Here is an 18,198-nt window from a genome sequence, read left to right as displayed (position 1 = left end):
CTAAGCCCTGAGTCAGGCTAGGAGGATAATACTAAAGGGCCTGGACACAGAGGTGGAAACAGGGGCACCTGGGTGGCTCAGTTGGTCAAGCATCCGACTTCAGCTCAGGTCATGATCTCGCGGTCCTTGGGTTCAAGCCCTGCATCGGGCTCTGTGCTGACAGCTCGGAGCCTGGAGCCTACTTCAGACTCTGTGTCTCTGTCTCTCTTTCTCTGCCCCTCCCCCACTCATGCTCACTCTCTCTCTCTCTCTCTCAAAAATGAATAAACATTAAAAAAAAATTAAACACAAAAGAGGTGGAAACAGATTAGGGCCTGTAGTGCAATCAGTTCTCCATTGATGATGTTAACTTTAAATTCTCTCATGTCTGCTCCCTTCTGATCTCTGCTAACTTCTTATTCCCCTAAATCTCTACAACAGACACCTAACAGGTCCACCCACTCCATTCTGGGGCTTCCTTTAGACTTTTCTATACATAGCAACAGAGTACTTTTTATTTTCATATTTATTTTCATTGAAGAAAAACTGACATATAATTTGAGTTTCAGGTGTACAGAACAGTGATTCAACATTTGCATATACTACAAACTGATCACCACAGTAAGTCTAGTGACCATCTGTCACCATACAAAGTTAATACAATATTATTGACTGTATTCCCCATGCTGTACTTACAGCTGCATGACTTATTTATTTCTAAACCGTGGAAGCCCATACCTCTTGATCACTTTCAATCATTTTGCCCACTCCCACCCCTCCCTTCTGGTAATCACCAGTTTATTCTCTGTATCTATCAGTCAGGGTTTTGCTTTGTTTTGTTTGTTTAGATTTCACATAGAAGTGAAATCATGCAATATTTGTCTTTTCTGTCTGGCCTCAAGGTCCATCCGTATTATCAAAAATGATAAGATTTTATTCTTTTTTATGGTTGTGTGTGTGTGTGTGTGTGAGAGAGAGAGAGAGAGAGAGAGACATCTTTATCCTTTCATCCACCTTTGATGGACATCCATATTTTGGCTACTGTAAATAATAAGCAAGAACATAGGGGTCAGAATAATTATTGAAAGCCAAATCTGATTATTTTAGTCTCCTGGCTTAAAACCTTTCAATAGACTTTGGTTGCACTTAAAATAAAAACCCAAACTTCTTAAAATGGCTTGTAAATAATCCTCCACCCTACATATTGAGTTCACCTGTTGTTCAGTTTCATTACTGTGAAAGTGCCCTTTCACTGTTACGTCCCGGTTTGGATGATAAATTACATTGTCACCCTCCCCCTAAAAAGGGGTCTGCCCCTTACTTCAGGACCCTTCTAGCCTCTTCACACACTTGCTGTGTTCTGCATGAGTCCTGCTCACCTTCTGTCTATCCCCAAAGGCTGTTCCCTCTCCCTGGAGTAGTCTTCCCTTACTTCTTTGTCCAGTTAATGCCTGTGCACCCTTCAGATGCTACTTAGGAATCACTGCCCAGAGAAATCCTCCCTCAATTCCCATACAAGTCACTTCTTCTGAACAATCTCTCTCAGCTCCATGCCCACTTGGCCATGGCATTTATCAGAACTGCCATTTCAACTGAAGGCAAGGACTCTGGGTCTGGCTTTGCTCACCACTTACTCTATGTCTGGAATATACACAAAGCAATTATTAATGGATTACATGCCTAAAATATTACTACATTAGAAAATAAAAGAAATATTTGAAATTATAAGCAATCCACTCATCTCATTTATGAATCATAAATATCAGTTCCCAGAAAATATTTAAATCACAGTTAATTAAAATTGGAAAGCAGCAAGTGATCACTTAGTCCAGAGGAGGACTAACTTTCTTGGATTTCACTTTCTTGAAGTCCAAGTAAAATGCAGACAGGACTAACAGTTTTCTGTTTTATTTCTAGGTGACAAGACTTGCATTGAGAAGACTTAAAATCCCTTCCAAACTCAGATATTCTTTGGTTACAATTTACTTTTGCTTTGATAGCCCTTTTTTTCTTCTTTTTCTCTTCCCTTTCCTTCTCCTTCTCTCCTTTTTGCATAATTAGCTATGAAAGCAGAGAACTGCTGTCCAGGACACTATGTCACAATGCAAAAAATATATAAAAATGAAAAATCTGTATGGAGAAAGGGATGGGGAGGAAAAATACACTAAAGACCCTTATTTCTTAGTCTCCAGAAAATTTCAGGTCATAAATCCATCTTGAATGTTTCCATCCCCCATTACAACAATGGATACAATGGATAATGAGAAATCAAACAAACTAATTTGTCAATTCTAGGACATGACATCATGACCATTCATTTCTGGAGTTGCTAATGCCAACCAGTGACCTTCTAGGGTTATGTACAGCTGAAATGTGAAGAGGAAATTTAATTAAAAAAGGTCAACCATCACTCAGTACACCAATAAAACAAGATTTTTTTCCTTTACAATAAAATCTCAAAAATTAAAAAAGAAAACCAACATCGTATCTTATGATATACATTCAGTGCTTATAGCCCAAACTATAATGACTATATGGATGATAACATTTGCTGAGCTCTTGAGTATCTAAAGTCATAGACATTCCTTTAAAGGTCAGCTGTAAAACTGAGTTAATAACTCTGAAGAAAAATGCCTTTTTCCCATCAGGAATTCACAATAAAAATCATCTCCTTCTCTACACAATTTTAACTATGCTTGGCAAAAAGACAAAACTAATAGACAAATTAGACATGATTACAAGACTATTTGGCTATTCAATGTCACAGATCAAGAGGAACGGTTCCTGTTGCAAGCAAGTAATGGCCCTGGTCCACAGTCACTCACATATGCTCCATAGAGAGTTTCGATAGGGTTTAGAGAATGACACGCTCAAACAGCCACATTTTTAATATCTATTAAAGTCACTGTGCCATGACTGCATGATGCCACCTGTGAGCAGGAGGGAGGGGAATATGAGCAACAGCACCGTGCATGTGGCCGAGGGGAGTACATTCTATCACCCGGAGCTGCTCCAAATATCTGACTCTCTTCCAGCCAGCCTGAAATACTGGCATTGGACAACAGCCAAGTAATGACAAGACGTACGCGTTCCTCCAAGCAACACTCCAATGTGCTAATGCCAACACCATATTTTTCCCTCTTTGTATTAGTTTAGGTTCTTTAAAACAAGAATGTTATTGAACACTGTAATATTTTCACAGTTTCTCTGGTTCCTTGGCAATTACTTAGGGCTTCTACTGAAAACATCTCTTTCAGCAGCATTTATTTAGTCCTAGAATACAGACCTATGAATTTCCCCCACCAGCTCACTCTAATCAGCTTGTTGTGTTTTCTCCCAGTCAAATATAGTATCAGAAGGAAATACAACCCTTACCCAGTGCATTAGAAAGGAGGAAGGAGTGTAGGGTGCCTGGGTGGCTCAATTAAGTGTCCGACTTTGACTCAGGTCATGATCTCATGGTTTGTGAGTTCAAGCCCCGCATAAGGCTCTGTGCTGACAGGTCAAAGTCTGGAGCCTGCTTCAGATTCTATGTCTCCCTCTCTCTCTGTCTCTCTCTCTCTCTCAAAAATAAACATAAAAAAAGGAAAGGAGGAACGAGTGACCGTTGTTGGACACCCACCTCCCAGGCCCTGTGCTCCCTGCTTTGCATTTACATGATCATTTTCATCCTTCACAGTAATCATGGATAAATGGGCTATTGCCACCATTTTTCAGATGACAAAACTAAGTCTTAGAACAATCAAGGAACTTGACAAAGCCTACCCCACTAGCAGGAATTGGAGGCCATATTCAATCCCAGGGCAGTCCCCAACGCCTGCACTATTCCTTTACATGACACTGAATTGAGTGGCACCATAGTAACCACCTCTCAGATTTTCAATATGTCTGTAAGGCCATCAGCCCTCAGTAGGAATCTGAGAAGAAATGAACAGGATTAGGATGGCCCAGTGAATATTGTCCTAGCTCACTGGAGACCTGAGTAGAAGAATTCATTGAGCCACTCCCATAAAGAGTGTCCTATAGGAACCTAGAACTACTAATGTCACTGATATGTGAAATGGCTGAGCCAGAAGTGAAATGAAATGCACCAAAGGCAGCCACAGAGATGTGGCTGGGTGGAAAAGGCCCTAGAGTTAGATGACCTCTAGTTTTGTATGCTTCTATTCCTCTCTGAACCTTCTTTATCTCATTTACAAAGTGGGAATTGGTAATGCTCACACAATAAAATTCTCTGAGAATTACCTAAGACCACATAGGCAGAGCTCCCAATATCGTCTGTGATTGGGGGCAGGTACATGAGAAAGATTTGCCGGATCCAAGTCCAAAAAGACATTTTACTTCAAATTAGTAGAACTCAGGGCATCATCCCTATTTTTCAAATGTATTTTCTCTAGGCTTTCTGGTGTGTATCAGGGGACATTCATCATTGTCTCAGCATTACCTGCACCAAATCCAGGTCACATGAAGTTATAAATGTATCTTGTATTCTAACGGCACAACCCTTGGCTGCTTCTAGGGCAAGAAGAAAAAATATGTATTTCTAAAAGAACATATCAACCCAAACAAAGCCAAACAGTCACAAACCAGAATGTAGTGAAGGAAACAGACTTCTTTGTTCTGCAAGAATAATATTCTGAGCATGAGGAATGCCCATAGGTGACTAAGGAGAAACAGAGAGGGCACGTGGGGTCGCCTAATGGGAAGACAGCAGGCATGATTTATGACATAGCCTTAGAGAGTAAAGACTCACTGTGCTGTGTAGGACAAAGGAAAGAAGGGAGGGAACACCCTCTCACACCCCTCCCTGTAGCCAGGGAAGAGATGGAGATAAATGGACCCCATTTTAAAATGATTAAAAGTGGGTGGTAAAAATTTTCAGGAAAGAGTTGGGATTTCAGAGAAGAACAAACTTAGGTTTTGTGAGACTCTAGGATGTGAATCAAGGAAACCTACGTATCGGGGGAAAATACTGACACAGGAAAGATAGCTTGAGAGGCAGACACCTGAAAAGAGGAAACACAGCAGACAGGGCAAAGAGCCCAAGAACCCAGCTGCCACATGTTCGTGAGCCATCAAGCTGCATTAAGCTGGGTAGAGGCTTCTGGAAACCCCTGCTGGCCCTCTGAAAGGAAACCCAACATATAGGCTGACATCTCAGAGCTGACATTAGAGAGGTCTGTCATCCCCAGAATTCCTTTATTAACTACCCTAAACAAAAACATACTTTGATTTGTGTTCAAGAGCCCATTTGGTGTGCAAAGTGAAAGACACATGTTAAGGCATTTGACCTCTACTCTTCCATGTTTTGCATCATCCAGTAAGTATGATCCACCTGTTTACTCTGGAGGCAACACCAAAATATCCTACAGAGAAGAACTTCCTATCAGTTTCCTTTTTTTTTTATGGCTGAAATTGGGTGGGGATCTGGGAAGGACATTTACCTCCATTAGCTACGCCTCAACTTCTGCACAAACAGCCTTGATATGTGGTAAAATAGGGTCAAGCCTCAAGGGCAGACAAGAAAAGACAGACAACAGCTCATCTCAGAGCAGCCAGTGAGAAGGAAGCTAAATAAGTGAGCAGGTCTGCCAGGGCAGGGTGGTTACAGACTGGCCAGATGGAGCCTGAACATGTGGGTCCCCACCAGAAGCACCTGCTGGGGAGACCAGCCTGTGCTATGACAGCATGATCTCCCAAATCCTCCCCCTTTCCTTACGTGTTTCCTGTTTGAAGATCATCCACATGAGACCAAGAACCTGGAGAAGATTCTCATTGAAACAGTGTCCATAGTTCTCAGATTTTCTTAAACCCAATTTCACAAAATCTTCTTTTAACAAAGGCACTTTTATAGGGATATAACCAAAATATAATTTCATGGTAATACTCTGTATGATTTTCCATACAAATGATAGTTTTTTTTAATTAAAACTATTTTTTGATCATAATGATTTTAAAGAAAAAAATAAGATAATATCTTATCGTGAAAATATGAACAGTAATTTATGGAATGCCCCTGTGGGAAGGGGTATAAAGATTAATAAGTTAAGGCCCTTGCCCTCATAAAGTCTAAAACTGTGGGTCTTACCATCTCTGCCTTTCCAACTAAGGAGGAATAGGATGGACCCACTGGGAGTCACTGGATCTAGGTCTTAAGACCACATCTGAGCTGTTCCATCTCCTTAAATAGCCCTGGTCTTCCTACTGGATGCACATGGTTTAACCACCGACAACTTTGGCATCTCTCTCTAGAAGTCCTCCAGGGTACTGATACTATCCTCTCCCCAGCCCTGGCACTTGGTGACAGCCTTGAATTCATTCAGCACACTGTCCTGACACTGGACAACACCTGTAGAGAACCACCTGTAGAGAACCTCTAGCCTGTGCCTCTGTGGGATCCAACTCCTGGCCTGGCCACTGGCATGGCTTCACCCTCCCCATTAGAAATGTAGAAAACCTTCACTGGGAAGAAACTCTGAAGACAAAAGTCCACCAGTCACTGGCTGTCCTCTACCCCTGCACTGGAAGCAAATTTACCTCTATGCAACTTCAGTTCCGCTCAGCCTGGATTAATATGAAACAACCTTGAGAAAGGGTTTTCCTCACATCTTTTCCCCATGCTCAGATCTCCATGCTCTCTGGTCCTTAAGGAGGAAGAAGACTACTGTGGCTGCAGGAGAGGCGACAGCCACCCAGTGCAAGTTCTGAACTGGAAGCCATTTGGAAACCTTCTTCTGCTTCACATCTATTATCCAATTGATCCATTTTTACTGACTTAATTATCCCTCGAATTTATGTATTTCTCATTGTTTGCTGTTGTCATTAGCCTCATCCACAGCCATCCTCTCAGTGACCTATTGAAAGCCTGACGCTTTCACCTCTGCTCCTTTTTCCATTAATCCATTCTCTGCATCTGACATCACTGCCTGCTTCTGTCTCTGAACACAAGCAACGCTGGCTTTCATTTTCTTCCTTAAGTGTGCCGTGATTTCTTTGACTGCAGGGCCTTTGACCATGCCGTCCCCTCTGCCTGGCATCCTTCGGCCTCCCATTGCCTCTTTGACTAGTTAAACCATCCTCACCTTCCAGACACAGCTGAAGCATCATTTGTTCAGGGAGGGTTTCTCTGATCCCAAAGACCTATGATCTCCCCATTTTGTGCTTGTCCATTACTTTCTTTCATTTGTGTATTTGTATGATTTTTTAAAAAAATAATGGCCGTTTCCCCCACTACTCTGTAAACTCTGTCAACACCAACTGCATGTGTTTCCTTCACCACTAAATTCTCACAATCAACAAAGTACCTGACTCTCAGTAGGAAGTCAATTAACATTTCTTTTGAAAAGGGAATAAATGAAGAATACATAGTAATACGGAGTTCTAGAGCCAAACTGTATTGTGTTTCAACCCTGGCTGTATCATTCACAACAAGGTCTGTGAGTTTATGTAAGATATTTGACCTAAGCTTCAGGCTTCACCCCTTTTAAAATAGAGGCAGTAAAGATTCCTACTTGCATTTGTAAAGTTCAAATAAAATATCTATCAAGTATTTAGTATCGGGCTTGACACATAAAGAGGGCTTCATTCGTGGCCAGCTAACAAGAGAATATATCCAATGATGTGTTAACAGTAAAATCAAAGACCGACTACACTACCTCTGTTGTGGGGGAAAAGTTATTTTCATAGCTGCCTTTGGGGGAATCCTTTTTTTCCTCCCCTCTGGATCAGATTTTAGATAGAAGTAGTAACTATGCTATATATTTTAGCATAAATGAGTTTCAGAACCACAGTGCCAAGCTAGAGAACTAGTATGGGGCCCAGAGAGTCACGTAGAGCCAAGTGCCATACTGCACATTCGCATTAATGAGCAGTTCTGGGTTGTTGTTTTTCTCCTTTAAATTATTATCTGTGTATTTGGAATCTCGATTCCACTTTTGGGTACAGTTTGGAGAGGAATTATTGGACTTTCCAAGACATACCACTGATTTGTAGTGACAAGAACAAGTACTCTAAATCAGGGTTGTCTCAAAAAAAGTCCAGAGTCTTGGGTTACCATAAACTGGTGCTGCTGTGCCGATGGCATAAAAAACCTGGTGTCCTCATTGTGTCCACAGTGTTGCAGACTTCAAACAAATTCTTATAACGTAACCCCTTCCTAAATTTCAAGCGATCTGCACTGAAAAAAACCAAAGCAGAACAGCAAGAGTGTTGATTCTTGCTCAGGAGTTTGGAATGATACTTCCTACTGGCCAAAACCTTCAACTTGCTGGCCCCTAATAAACCAAAACTCAAAAGGAACAGAGGGCAAGGCAGCTTGAAGAGTCTGGAATGACATAGGTCATTCTGAGCCTAGGTGGCTCGGTCAGTTGACCATCTGTGTTCAGCTCAGGTCATGATCTTGCAGTTTGTGGGTCTGAGCCCCACATCGTGTTCTGTGCTGACAGCTTGGATCCTGAAGCCTGCTTCAGATTCTGTGTCTCCCTCTCTCTCTGCACCCCCCCACCCCGCTGCCCTCTCTCTGAAAAATAAATAAACATTAAAAAAAATTATTAAAAAAAAAAGAGTAAGGAATGACCAAAATGTGTCATCCCTGTGAGTAGACAGATGCGCAAAAAGAGGAGTGATAACGCCCCCCTTCCTTCACCAAATCTATCCACTTCACATGGGGGCCAGCAAACACTTTCTGTGAAGGGACACAGGGGAAACAGTTTAGGCTTGTGGGACATACAGTCTATCGCAACCGCCCAGCTCTGCCGCTGCCCTGTGCATAAAGCTATAAAGGACTGAGCGTGGCCATGTTCCTAAGATTATGTCTATGGACATTAAAAGGTGAAGTTCATGTATTTTTCACTTGACAGTATATTCTTCTTTTGGTTTTTCCCCCAAACATTTAAGAATGTAAAAACCGTTCTTAGTTCGCAAACTTTACAAGAATAGGCCATGGCTACATTTGGCCAGCAGCTATTTTCTGACCCTTGTTTTAAGGCACATCAATAAACACCACCTCACAATTATTGGTGCCCTAATCTTTCCTCAGGTGTTCTTCATGAACACAGCAGGCCTGCCCCTAACTGGACTAGAGAAGTTGTATATCGCACAAGAGACTAACGATCAGAACCAATAGACAAAAAATGTAAAACTCTATTAATGAACGCTACACACACTCACACACATACACACACACACACACACACACACACACACACACACTTTACCATTTATCATGCGGCTCCACAAACAGGAAGCTTTTATTTGAGTCCCTGAACAACTCTGAGAGGTAGGCATGGCAGCGTTTATAGGCCCTGATTATAACCATGGCAATTAAGGTTTAGAAAGTCCAAAACAAAGTTGTAAAACTAATATATGTAGCTGAGCCAGGGACAAAATCCCCACTTGTAGCTCTAAACACACAGCTGGAGGCCAAAGCACACAGCTTTGATGGATAAATGTACCTATCTTTGCGAACTGCTCATGAATTTAGCTGCAGACCACTTGACAAAGCAGAAAACATTGACAAAGTAAATGTTAATATTGTACGCAGCAGACGTGCAGGCCTTTCCCCACCACCCCACACTTCACTTTGGTCTCCACTGCTCTACTGAGTGCATTCTGTGTCCCCCAAATTCATGTCCACCTCCAACAGGAGACATTTGAAAATAGGGTCTTTGCAGATTAATTACAATGAGGTCACACTGGATTATTATAGCAGCTGTCACTCGGATGACTGTCGTTCTTATAAGAAGAGAAGAGAACACATGAAGATACATGCAAGAAGGAGACCAAGTGATGATAAAAGTGGGCAGGCACGATGCAGCTCGAGCCAAGGAACACCGAAGGCTGCCAGCAACCACCAGCAGCGAGGTGAGAAGCACAGAACCGATTTTCAATCAGACCCTCCAGAGAGAGGCCCTGCCTACACCTTGATTCAGACTTGGAGCCTCAAGGACTGTGAGAAAATAAATTTCTGTTGTTTTTAGCCACCCAGTTTGTGGTAATTTGTTACAGCCATCCTGGGAAAGTAACACAGCCTCCCACCGGCATTTTATACTCTAGAAATACCTTTGAATTTTGCTTCGCTGAAGACATTACTCATTTTGGCTCCACACTCAGAAGAGCACTTTGCCCCCCCATTCACTGGGCTCACCCACGTGTATCCCTCAAGAATCAGTTCAGCGTCACTTTTTCCAGGCAACTCTCTCCTGCCCCATCCCACCAGGAAAGGTTGGGGACCCCTCCAGTGTGCTAGATGACACCCTGGGATATGTCTTGTGGGAGCACCAATATCCATGGGAGCACCTGCACAGCCACCACACTGTCTTAAAAAACGTGACCACACATTGGATCACCCCCAACCTGAACTAGATCCTGATCTCTCCTGGGGAAGGGCCCATGTCCTTACTAGCTGATTACCACCTATCTCAGGAAGTGGCATGGTGAGCTAGTTTGCAGAACCAGAGGAATTTTCTTTCATTTTGTTTTGTCTTTCCCCAGCCTTGTCTTTGCCACTTGCCAGCGGTATGACCAGAGTCAAGTGACTTAATTTCTCTATTTCAGTTTACTTTTCTGTAAAGTGGGGATAATGATAGTTTCCACCCTATACAGGAGTGAGGATTAAATGTGTTAATGTATGTAAAGTATTTAGAATATAAGTAGGAGGTACCTGCTAAGCACCAGCTATTATTACTTTGCCCCAGAACAGCAGTGCTCTCTGGCTCTGGACCCAGCAATGGCTTCAATGTCTAAATATAAGACAGAATTTCAAGATATGTGGGAGAAGCCTAGGAATAGAACTTAGGGAAGCAGGGAGGGTCTCAGCCTCAGGCCTGACCAATTTGGGCAAGTCATGGTACTTCTTTGGACCTTTTTTTCACCTTCATCACAAAACAGTCGGATTAGATAGTCCTCCTGACCTGGAACCCAGGATTTTAGGGACCCATGAAACTGATCCTGGAGGTGCTCCAGCTCTGCTGAATATTCCAGACCTATAGGAAATCATGTAAGTGTTTAAAAGTGAGAAGCTTGATTACACCAACCAAATGTCAAGTTTTTCCACTTAGGAGGAATTCTATTAACTCGATGTAAAAACACTATGTACTTAATACTGACTGGTGGTTTTTGTTGGCAGTTACTTATCCTTACAGAATAAAATTAAAGGTAAAATGAAATCATCCTTTTGCTTAAAAATGTTGTTTCTTAAGTAGACATTTTTTTTTTCCAAAGCAAGTGAGAAGATACTAAAAAGTATCTTGAAAACCTGAGACTCTCAATGAACTAGATGCGCTCTACGTTCCTTTTTGGCTCTAATGCTCACAGGATTACAGAAAATTTCTCTAAGGCAATCAACTATAACAATTTATTTTGCATTTAATTTTACTCTGTGGCCTCAGGAGGAAAATGTCTTGCTCTAAGATTTCAGGGAAAAAAAAAACATGAAGATCCGAATGAGCATTTGAAGCACACGAAGGGGGAATTTAAAAAGCTGGAAATACCAGGTTAGGAGGCAGAAATGAATTTTAAGTTTTTGAAAAGCAACAACAAAGTCAAATAACCTGGAGTAGAAATGACAATTGACCCTGGGAATAATCATAGGCACTTGTGTTCATGTGTATGTAGACTTGGAGTTACTGCATATTCCCAGAGGGCTAAGAAGTAGGGAAGGAGGGGTGGCTGCCATAACTTATCAGCCCTATCAGTTTTAGGGATCACTGTGGGGCCAAGGTTCAGGTGCATTCAGGGATTGGAGACTCAGAAACAAGTTTTCTCTGTTTTTGGAAGTCACTCACTTTGTTGGGTAGTCAGGGTGGCCATGAAACTAGTTCCAGCCAAGACTGGGCTACAAACCTGTCACAGCCCCAGGAAGCAGGACAGTGGGGAGGATGTGCAAGGATGGAGAGGCAGGTGGAACAGAGTATTACATTCTTCTAAGACACAGGGTATTTGTGGAGATGGAATCAATAATAATAATGCAGGTAGAAAGAGCTTTGAAAATAAAGTGCTGAATAAATAAGTTATCTTATTTGGACCTTATGCTAAACCTGTACACTGATGTTATTTTTATCCCCATTTTATAGCCCTGTGGAAATAAACAAGACCAACCAAATGAGGAAAAGAAAGGCTATTTATTTAGAGCTTACTAGAGCAAGAATGTCAGTCACCATCACTTGCCTTGGAGAAGACTCCAAGGCAAACGGATAAGTGGGAAAGCTTTGTAACGGAATAAAGGGGAGGACTCAGGTATGCCCTGATTGGAGACTGCTTGTGTGCGGAAGCTGTAGGTAGGCAAACTAGAGGTGGACATCCTATGTGATTGTTTAGGAGTGCCTATTTGGCTTTCTCTGGCTGGTTCCAAACAGGGAGCAGGGACAAAAATTAGGAAAGCTATCAAGTATTAATCAAGTCCAGACCATTTGGGGCCTATTGTTACAGGGGTTATGGTTTGGCTTCCTGGATTGTTACTAGAGATAACGGTCTGACTTCCTACAAGTTTAACTTAGGCAGGCTTCCGGGGCTGTTTTCTATATACTAATGGGTTGGACTCCCAGGATGGTTGCTATAGGTTATGGGTCAAAGTTCTATTTTCATTTATTGATTGATTGATTGATTGATTGATTGATTTTAGTTAAAGTATAGTTGAAACCCAATGTTATATTAGCTTCAGGTGTATCAAAGTTCTATTTCCATATGGCTGGCCATTGTTTATTTGCATATTAAGCCTTTCAACCCTAAGGTATGAGTCTGTACAAAAGAAAGTTGGCCAAATAATTACCAGTTTCAACTTTCACATCCCCAGTGAGGGACTGGGGTGGCTTCCATACTATATCCAGCATGTCAAAATGCCTAAGGTAAATGATGTATTTACCTATGAAATGTATGTGCAAACAAACCCTCATAAAATCATCAACAATCTCTTTCAAAAAGTAGAGTCATTATGTTGCTTTTCCTGCTTACTGATTTGGTCTTATACTATGATTACAGAAAGCTATAGAATATGATTTAATAAATAAATCGTTGGCAGGAATGCCTGGGTGGCTCAGTTGATGAAGTGTCTGACTCTTGATTTCAGCTCAGGTCATGATCTCATGGTTTGTGAGTTAGAGCTCCATGTTGGGCTCTGCACTAACAGCACAGAGCCTGCTTGAGATTCTTTCTCTCCTTCTCTCTCTTCCCCTCCCCTGCTTACATACGCACATATGCTCTCTCTGCCTCTCCCGTCCACTCTTGCAAAATAAATAAATAAACATTAAAAAAAAAAACCAGACCATTAGTAGATCCAAGTTTTCAAAACTCAGGATACACCAGAGGAAAAAGTTCTCAAAGGGGTCTTTGGTAAAGAATCTTTGCAAATACTTCCTGCTCTAAAAATCCAAATATCTTCCCCTCCATAAATCATTCCCAGTGCTACTGGCAGAACCAGGGCCTGAGTGGGTAAATCATGGGTCTGACCAGAATGGCAAAGACCATGTCCTCAAGTAACACCAGTTGAGTCCCAGTGTCCCCCTTCTGTCTGCCCAGTCAAGCCCTCCCTAGGAGCTCAGACATAAGTAAGTACAACATTCATGATTAGAACTTGAGCAGATAGAAAATAATCTGTGTTCCAAGAGCTAATTGTCAAATGTATATGAACCCTATTGTTTTTGACTATTATGATAAGACATGAAAAAGCTACTGAATGAAGTGACACGGGCATCATTGCTGGATAATTTCAGGGAAAAGGAACTAATTCTGTCCTCTCCACTAATGGAAAGATGGAAAGCAGGACTCTGCTGTAGCTACAAGATTCTTATACTACATGAAAGCTGGCTCAGGTCAACTCTCCTGAGGTTTAATAAGTTATTTTGATAGGAATACACCCAAGAATGCACCTGTCTCCTCCCCCACCCCCACCTCCTCCAACTGGTACCATCCATTCAAGCCCAAGGACCCCACCTCAAATGCCAACTCTCAGTAACACCATCCCCGAGCAACTCGTCCTGGCATGGATAACTTGCCCTTTGTCTCCATGGGATTTTGTGTAGAATCTTAAACACCTACACTGTGCAATTACAGCAATTTTTTTTATACAATGTTGATCTCCCTCACTCCACTCTGAGTTTCTTTAAGGCAAATCTGGGCCTTATTCATCTCTCTTTCCTCAGTACTTTGCATATAACAGTACACCTCACAGAAGCCCAGTGAGGAAAGGGTGATTATTATAGTCTCATTGAGGAAACAGGTTGAGAGAGATCAATTATTTGCCCAAGGTCATAAGGCTAAGAGCTGACAGAACCAGTCTCTGTCCCACTTCTTAGCAGCTTGAAAAGTTTTTGTGACATCTTTTCCCTCTAATAAGCTCTAAATGCTGCTTCACCAAGGCAGTAAAGACAACTCCACAGTGTTCCAGATTAGCCTGCGCATGAATAGCTCGTGTGCGATGTAAGAGGTGTGCTTGGAATTCGTTAACACCAGCCCTGATGGTCACTACTCATGGTCATCCACAGTTCTCTTGTTCTCTCTTTTTCTCTTGTGAAGAACACACAAGTGTGGTTCTTGTCAAGTGTCTTCAATGATCATATATTAATTTTTAATAAGAAAAGAAGACTGCCATCTATAAGGCAGACGAAGGAGAAAGGAATCACAAGCATAAGCAAGAGTGTAGGGCATAAATTCTATGCCTGCAGCCTCCTCAGTGCTCAAAGGACAAGCGATTTCTGTTTCATCTGCAGTGTTTATCACAGAGGACCTCTGCAATGGATGGATATGAATATTCCACTCATTAGGAAAAGTAAGCCCTACTGGGAGGAAGGAATATTTATTTATCAGTCCCTGCTTTGGCCTGGCTGAAGTAAACCCTTTGCTCTGACCTTACATCCTCAAAGCAACTTCCTAATTGTCATTTTATCCCCAAGTAAATGTTCCCTCAGGGAGAGGGGCACTGATCAAAACCCTCAGTATTTTTATTTGCAAGATGTGCACAGTATTTACAAAGGGATGAATTGGCATTCAGTTTTAGACACCAAAGGAAAAATAAAATATGTTAATAGCAAAGTATCTGATATTTCTGGCAGGTTTTCTCCTTAGGCCATCCTTCCTACTTTTGTTTATCTTCTGATGGCTCCTGCCTTCCCTCAGCCAGCTGCTCTCTGTTCCTTCTGTACATTCTTTCTCGGCTCTGCCCTAGTGTGGAATCATCACAAAGTTCTCCAACACCATACTGGCAAGTTTGGGCGGGAAAAAGGGAAAAGACTTGCTTACATGTAACATTTTCTGTAGTATTTAATGAGAATAATTTCTACTCACTTAGCTTTTCTGCTAAGGTGGACATGACTATACTTCCTAGACTTGCAAAGTTCTTAGCAAATGGAACAAATCATCTAAGGTTATCGGATGGTGCCAGATACTCACATTTTCTGACCGGAGCCTCTTGGCAGGACACCCGCCATCCCTGGGGTGAAGCATGTAATACAGTCGGACTTTGCTTGCATGTTTTCGACTCTGGGAAGGAAAAGCAGAAGCAAATACTATGAAAGAGAAAGCATTTTAAACCCTTGGAAACTTAGCCAGTGACCGTAAGTGCAAAGTAGTACTTTCATTAAAAACACTTCCCCACACTCCTGAGGATTACGTGGGGTGAAGTTTCACATAGGTTTAGTGACTTGCTCAAAGTTATAAAGCCAACATAATTTCAGGATTAGAAAACACAGTTAAAGAAGAAAGTTAAAGTTAAAACACTGGGATCTTGAAGCATAGGGTGCGTAATATATTTAATTGTCCTCAAAATAAGAATGGGTCAGCAGAGAGAGCAATACAAGGATCAACTGTGATGGAAAGCTTAGATCCCCTGCCTTGTCTCACCCTCCCACTTCCCTGCCATGAGGATCTTGGGACAGTGCCCCCCACACCCTCCTGGGAGTTGGCACTCATAGTATCTCCAACAGAAGGCTTTATCTCTGGTTCTCCCATGCTAGATAGAGCCTCCTTAATAAGCTATCAAAAGAGATCTTCCCGGGGCGCCTGGGTGGCGCAGTCGGTTAAGCGTCCGACTTCAGCCAGCACGATCTCGCGCTCCGTGATTTCGAGCCCCGCGTCAGGCTCTGGGCTGATGGCTCAGAACCTGGAGCCTGTTTCCGATTCTGTGTCTCCCTCTCTCTCTGCCCCTCCCCTGTTCATGCTCTGTCTCTCTCTGTCCCAAAAATAAATAAATGTTGAAAAAAAAATTAAAAAAAAAAAAAGAGATCTTCCCAAGTCAGATATCATAAGCAAACAAAAGATATCATATGCAAGCCCGAGGACTGATCAGAGCCCAAGTTGCATGCAAGCAGGCAAAGCAGTTGAACAAATAAAGCTCCACATCCTGTAGGATCAGCAGGACTATGGGTTTCTGCCTGTATTGAATGGTCCACACCCAGCATGGAGAATTGACCTCGTCTTAGTTCTATCTTTCTTCTACTACTTTGCTCAACAGGGAGCCCACCTGAACTTCCCACACCTTTAAAGAACCCTACAGTTTTAACTACCAAGTTGCTACCTATGGCAGGATGGTAGAGTGAAAAGGGCACCACCAGTGACAAGTTCAGATCCCAAGTGCAGCTCCACCACCATCTGGCTGTGTGATATTGAGCAAGTCAGTCTAATTTGTTTATAGCTAAAATGAGTCTCTTTTTCTCGGTGTACAAAATGAACGTGATATTTATTAGGGTTGCTGTGAGAATCAGATGAGGCAGCGCCTATGAAAAACTGCAGTCCACATAATGGTTAACGTGTCTCACCAACAAGTGCACCAATCCTGAACTCTGAATCTGTACTGCTCTGATGTGCATTCTCCTTGAATCCATCACTATCTAATTCCCATCGCCTATCCCTTTCCTTTGCTCAGGGCCGATTTCTTTCTTCTCCAGGCATTGGTTCTGCTTTGCCTTTACTTACAGTTGGGGCCCAGCCAAGCTCCTGCAATGATGGTTTGCCTTCATGGATTAGCCACAAAGGCAAAATGATTTTCGGAGAATGCAAGGCAAATTGCAACTTGTTTACAGGATATGATATAAATCCCTCTGTCTCATTTTCCTTCTTTATCACATTTTTCATCCCCTTATTGTGCCCAAAGCAAGAAAACCATGCTTCTAAAACAGTCCTTGAACACTTTCAAGGCCTTTAAATGGGTTTAAAATTGTTAATGGAACATGAATGATATTACAGACATATAAAGGTACTGGAGTGTGATTTTGAAATACATTTGTAGCCATTTCCAGGTTGTATTATCAGTTTTAATCACGAGTTACCTGGAGTCTTGTTTGCCTGGGAGATTGGTAGGACAGTGAAATAGAGACCTACGTGGACCTGTGCCAGATGATTTCAACAGCATTGTTCAGCTGCTGCACGGTTCTGAGAATGATGCAGTGCAGACTGGTACAGTTTTTTGCAGATAAATATGTTGATTACTAAAATCTGTATACAGTTTCCAGTTTTGTTAGTTTTTTGGAGGTAAGGAGTAGTGGTAAAGTTAAGAATACTGCTACAGTCAAAAAGAGAAAAAAGAACCATTAAACACCTGCAGGATGCTGAATGTGGCCACAGAGCCTGGGCTGGAGAAAAGCACAACAGACAGGTAATTAGTGAAAAGACAAAGCAGTACCAGTGTGAGCTCAAAGCCAGTGGAAGTGGGCTTTCAAAGTTTCATTTGTTCCCTTAGAAGAATGTATCACATTACCTACCACCATCAATCTACTCAAAGCCCTGGATTCCTAGACAACAAAATCACATCCAAAATGGAAATCTCATAATGTGGCCTGTTTCATGGTTGGAGTTCTTCTCTTTGCTAAAATACTACATTTCTTTCCAAAAGATTCTTCCCAGCAAAGGCAGAGCTCACTGGTTTATTTAATTGCAGCTTGACAAAACTAGTAAGAACCCATTAGCTAAAAAGAAAAGGGAAGCAAATGATAAGTCTGCTGTAAAGCCATTAGTGATGAGAGATGTTGGGATTTGAGTCTTATTAGCAATTTTCTTCATTAAAGGCCAGTTTTTCTCCTCAGCGCTGCCAGCCTCTAATTTTGACAGAAGGACTGACTGCCCTCCAGGTACTGTCTTTGTCCTTGTGTATGGGTGAAGAAAAACAGTGCTTTGGAAAATCCCACCTCATTCAGGAATGATGGCAGAGACATCCTAGTTCATCATTTCTCTGTTTCTCTATTGCCTGGTCTTCCTTATTGCCTCTGTCCTCCTGCAGCTTTTCCTGGGCTGCCT

General features: G+C 42.0%; 1 protein-coding gene across 2 annotated transcripts in view; it reads right to left on the bottom strand.

The window, feature by feature from the left end:
• ZMAT4 (zinc finger matrin-type 4) overlaps positions 1 to 18,198 on the bottom strand; it is a 347,224-nt gene that overhangs the window by 211,324 nt on the left and 117,702 nt on the right. For both annotated transcript variants that reach the window (XM_040452367.1, XM_040452456.1), the window contains exon 3: positions 15,361 to 15,450. In XM_040452367.1, the coding sequence (XP_040308301.1) occupies positions 15,361 to 15,450 (90 nt within the window). The remainder of the gene's footprint in view (positions 1 to 15,360; positions 15,451 to 18,198) is intronic.

The sequence above is a fragment of the Herpailurus yagouaroundi genome, unplaced genomic scaffold (assembly GCF_014898765.1).
Source record: "Herpailurus yagouaroundi ecotype Mexico unplaced genomic scaffold, PumYag 28, whole genome shotgun sequence".
NCBI lineage: Eukaryota > Metazoa > Chordata > Mammalia > Carnivora > Felidae > Herpailurus > Herpailurus yagouaroundi.
This window is presented reverse-complemented; position numbering and strand designations above follow the sequence as displayed.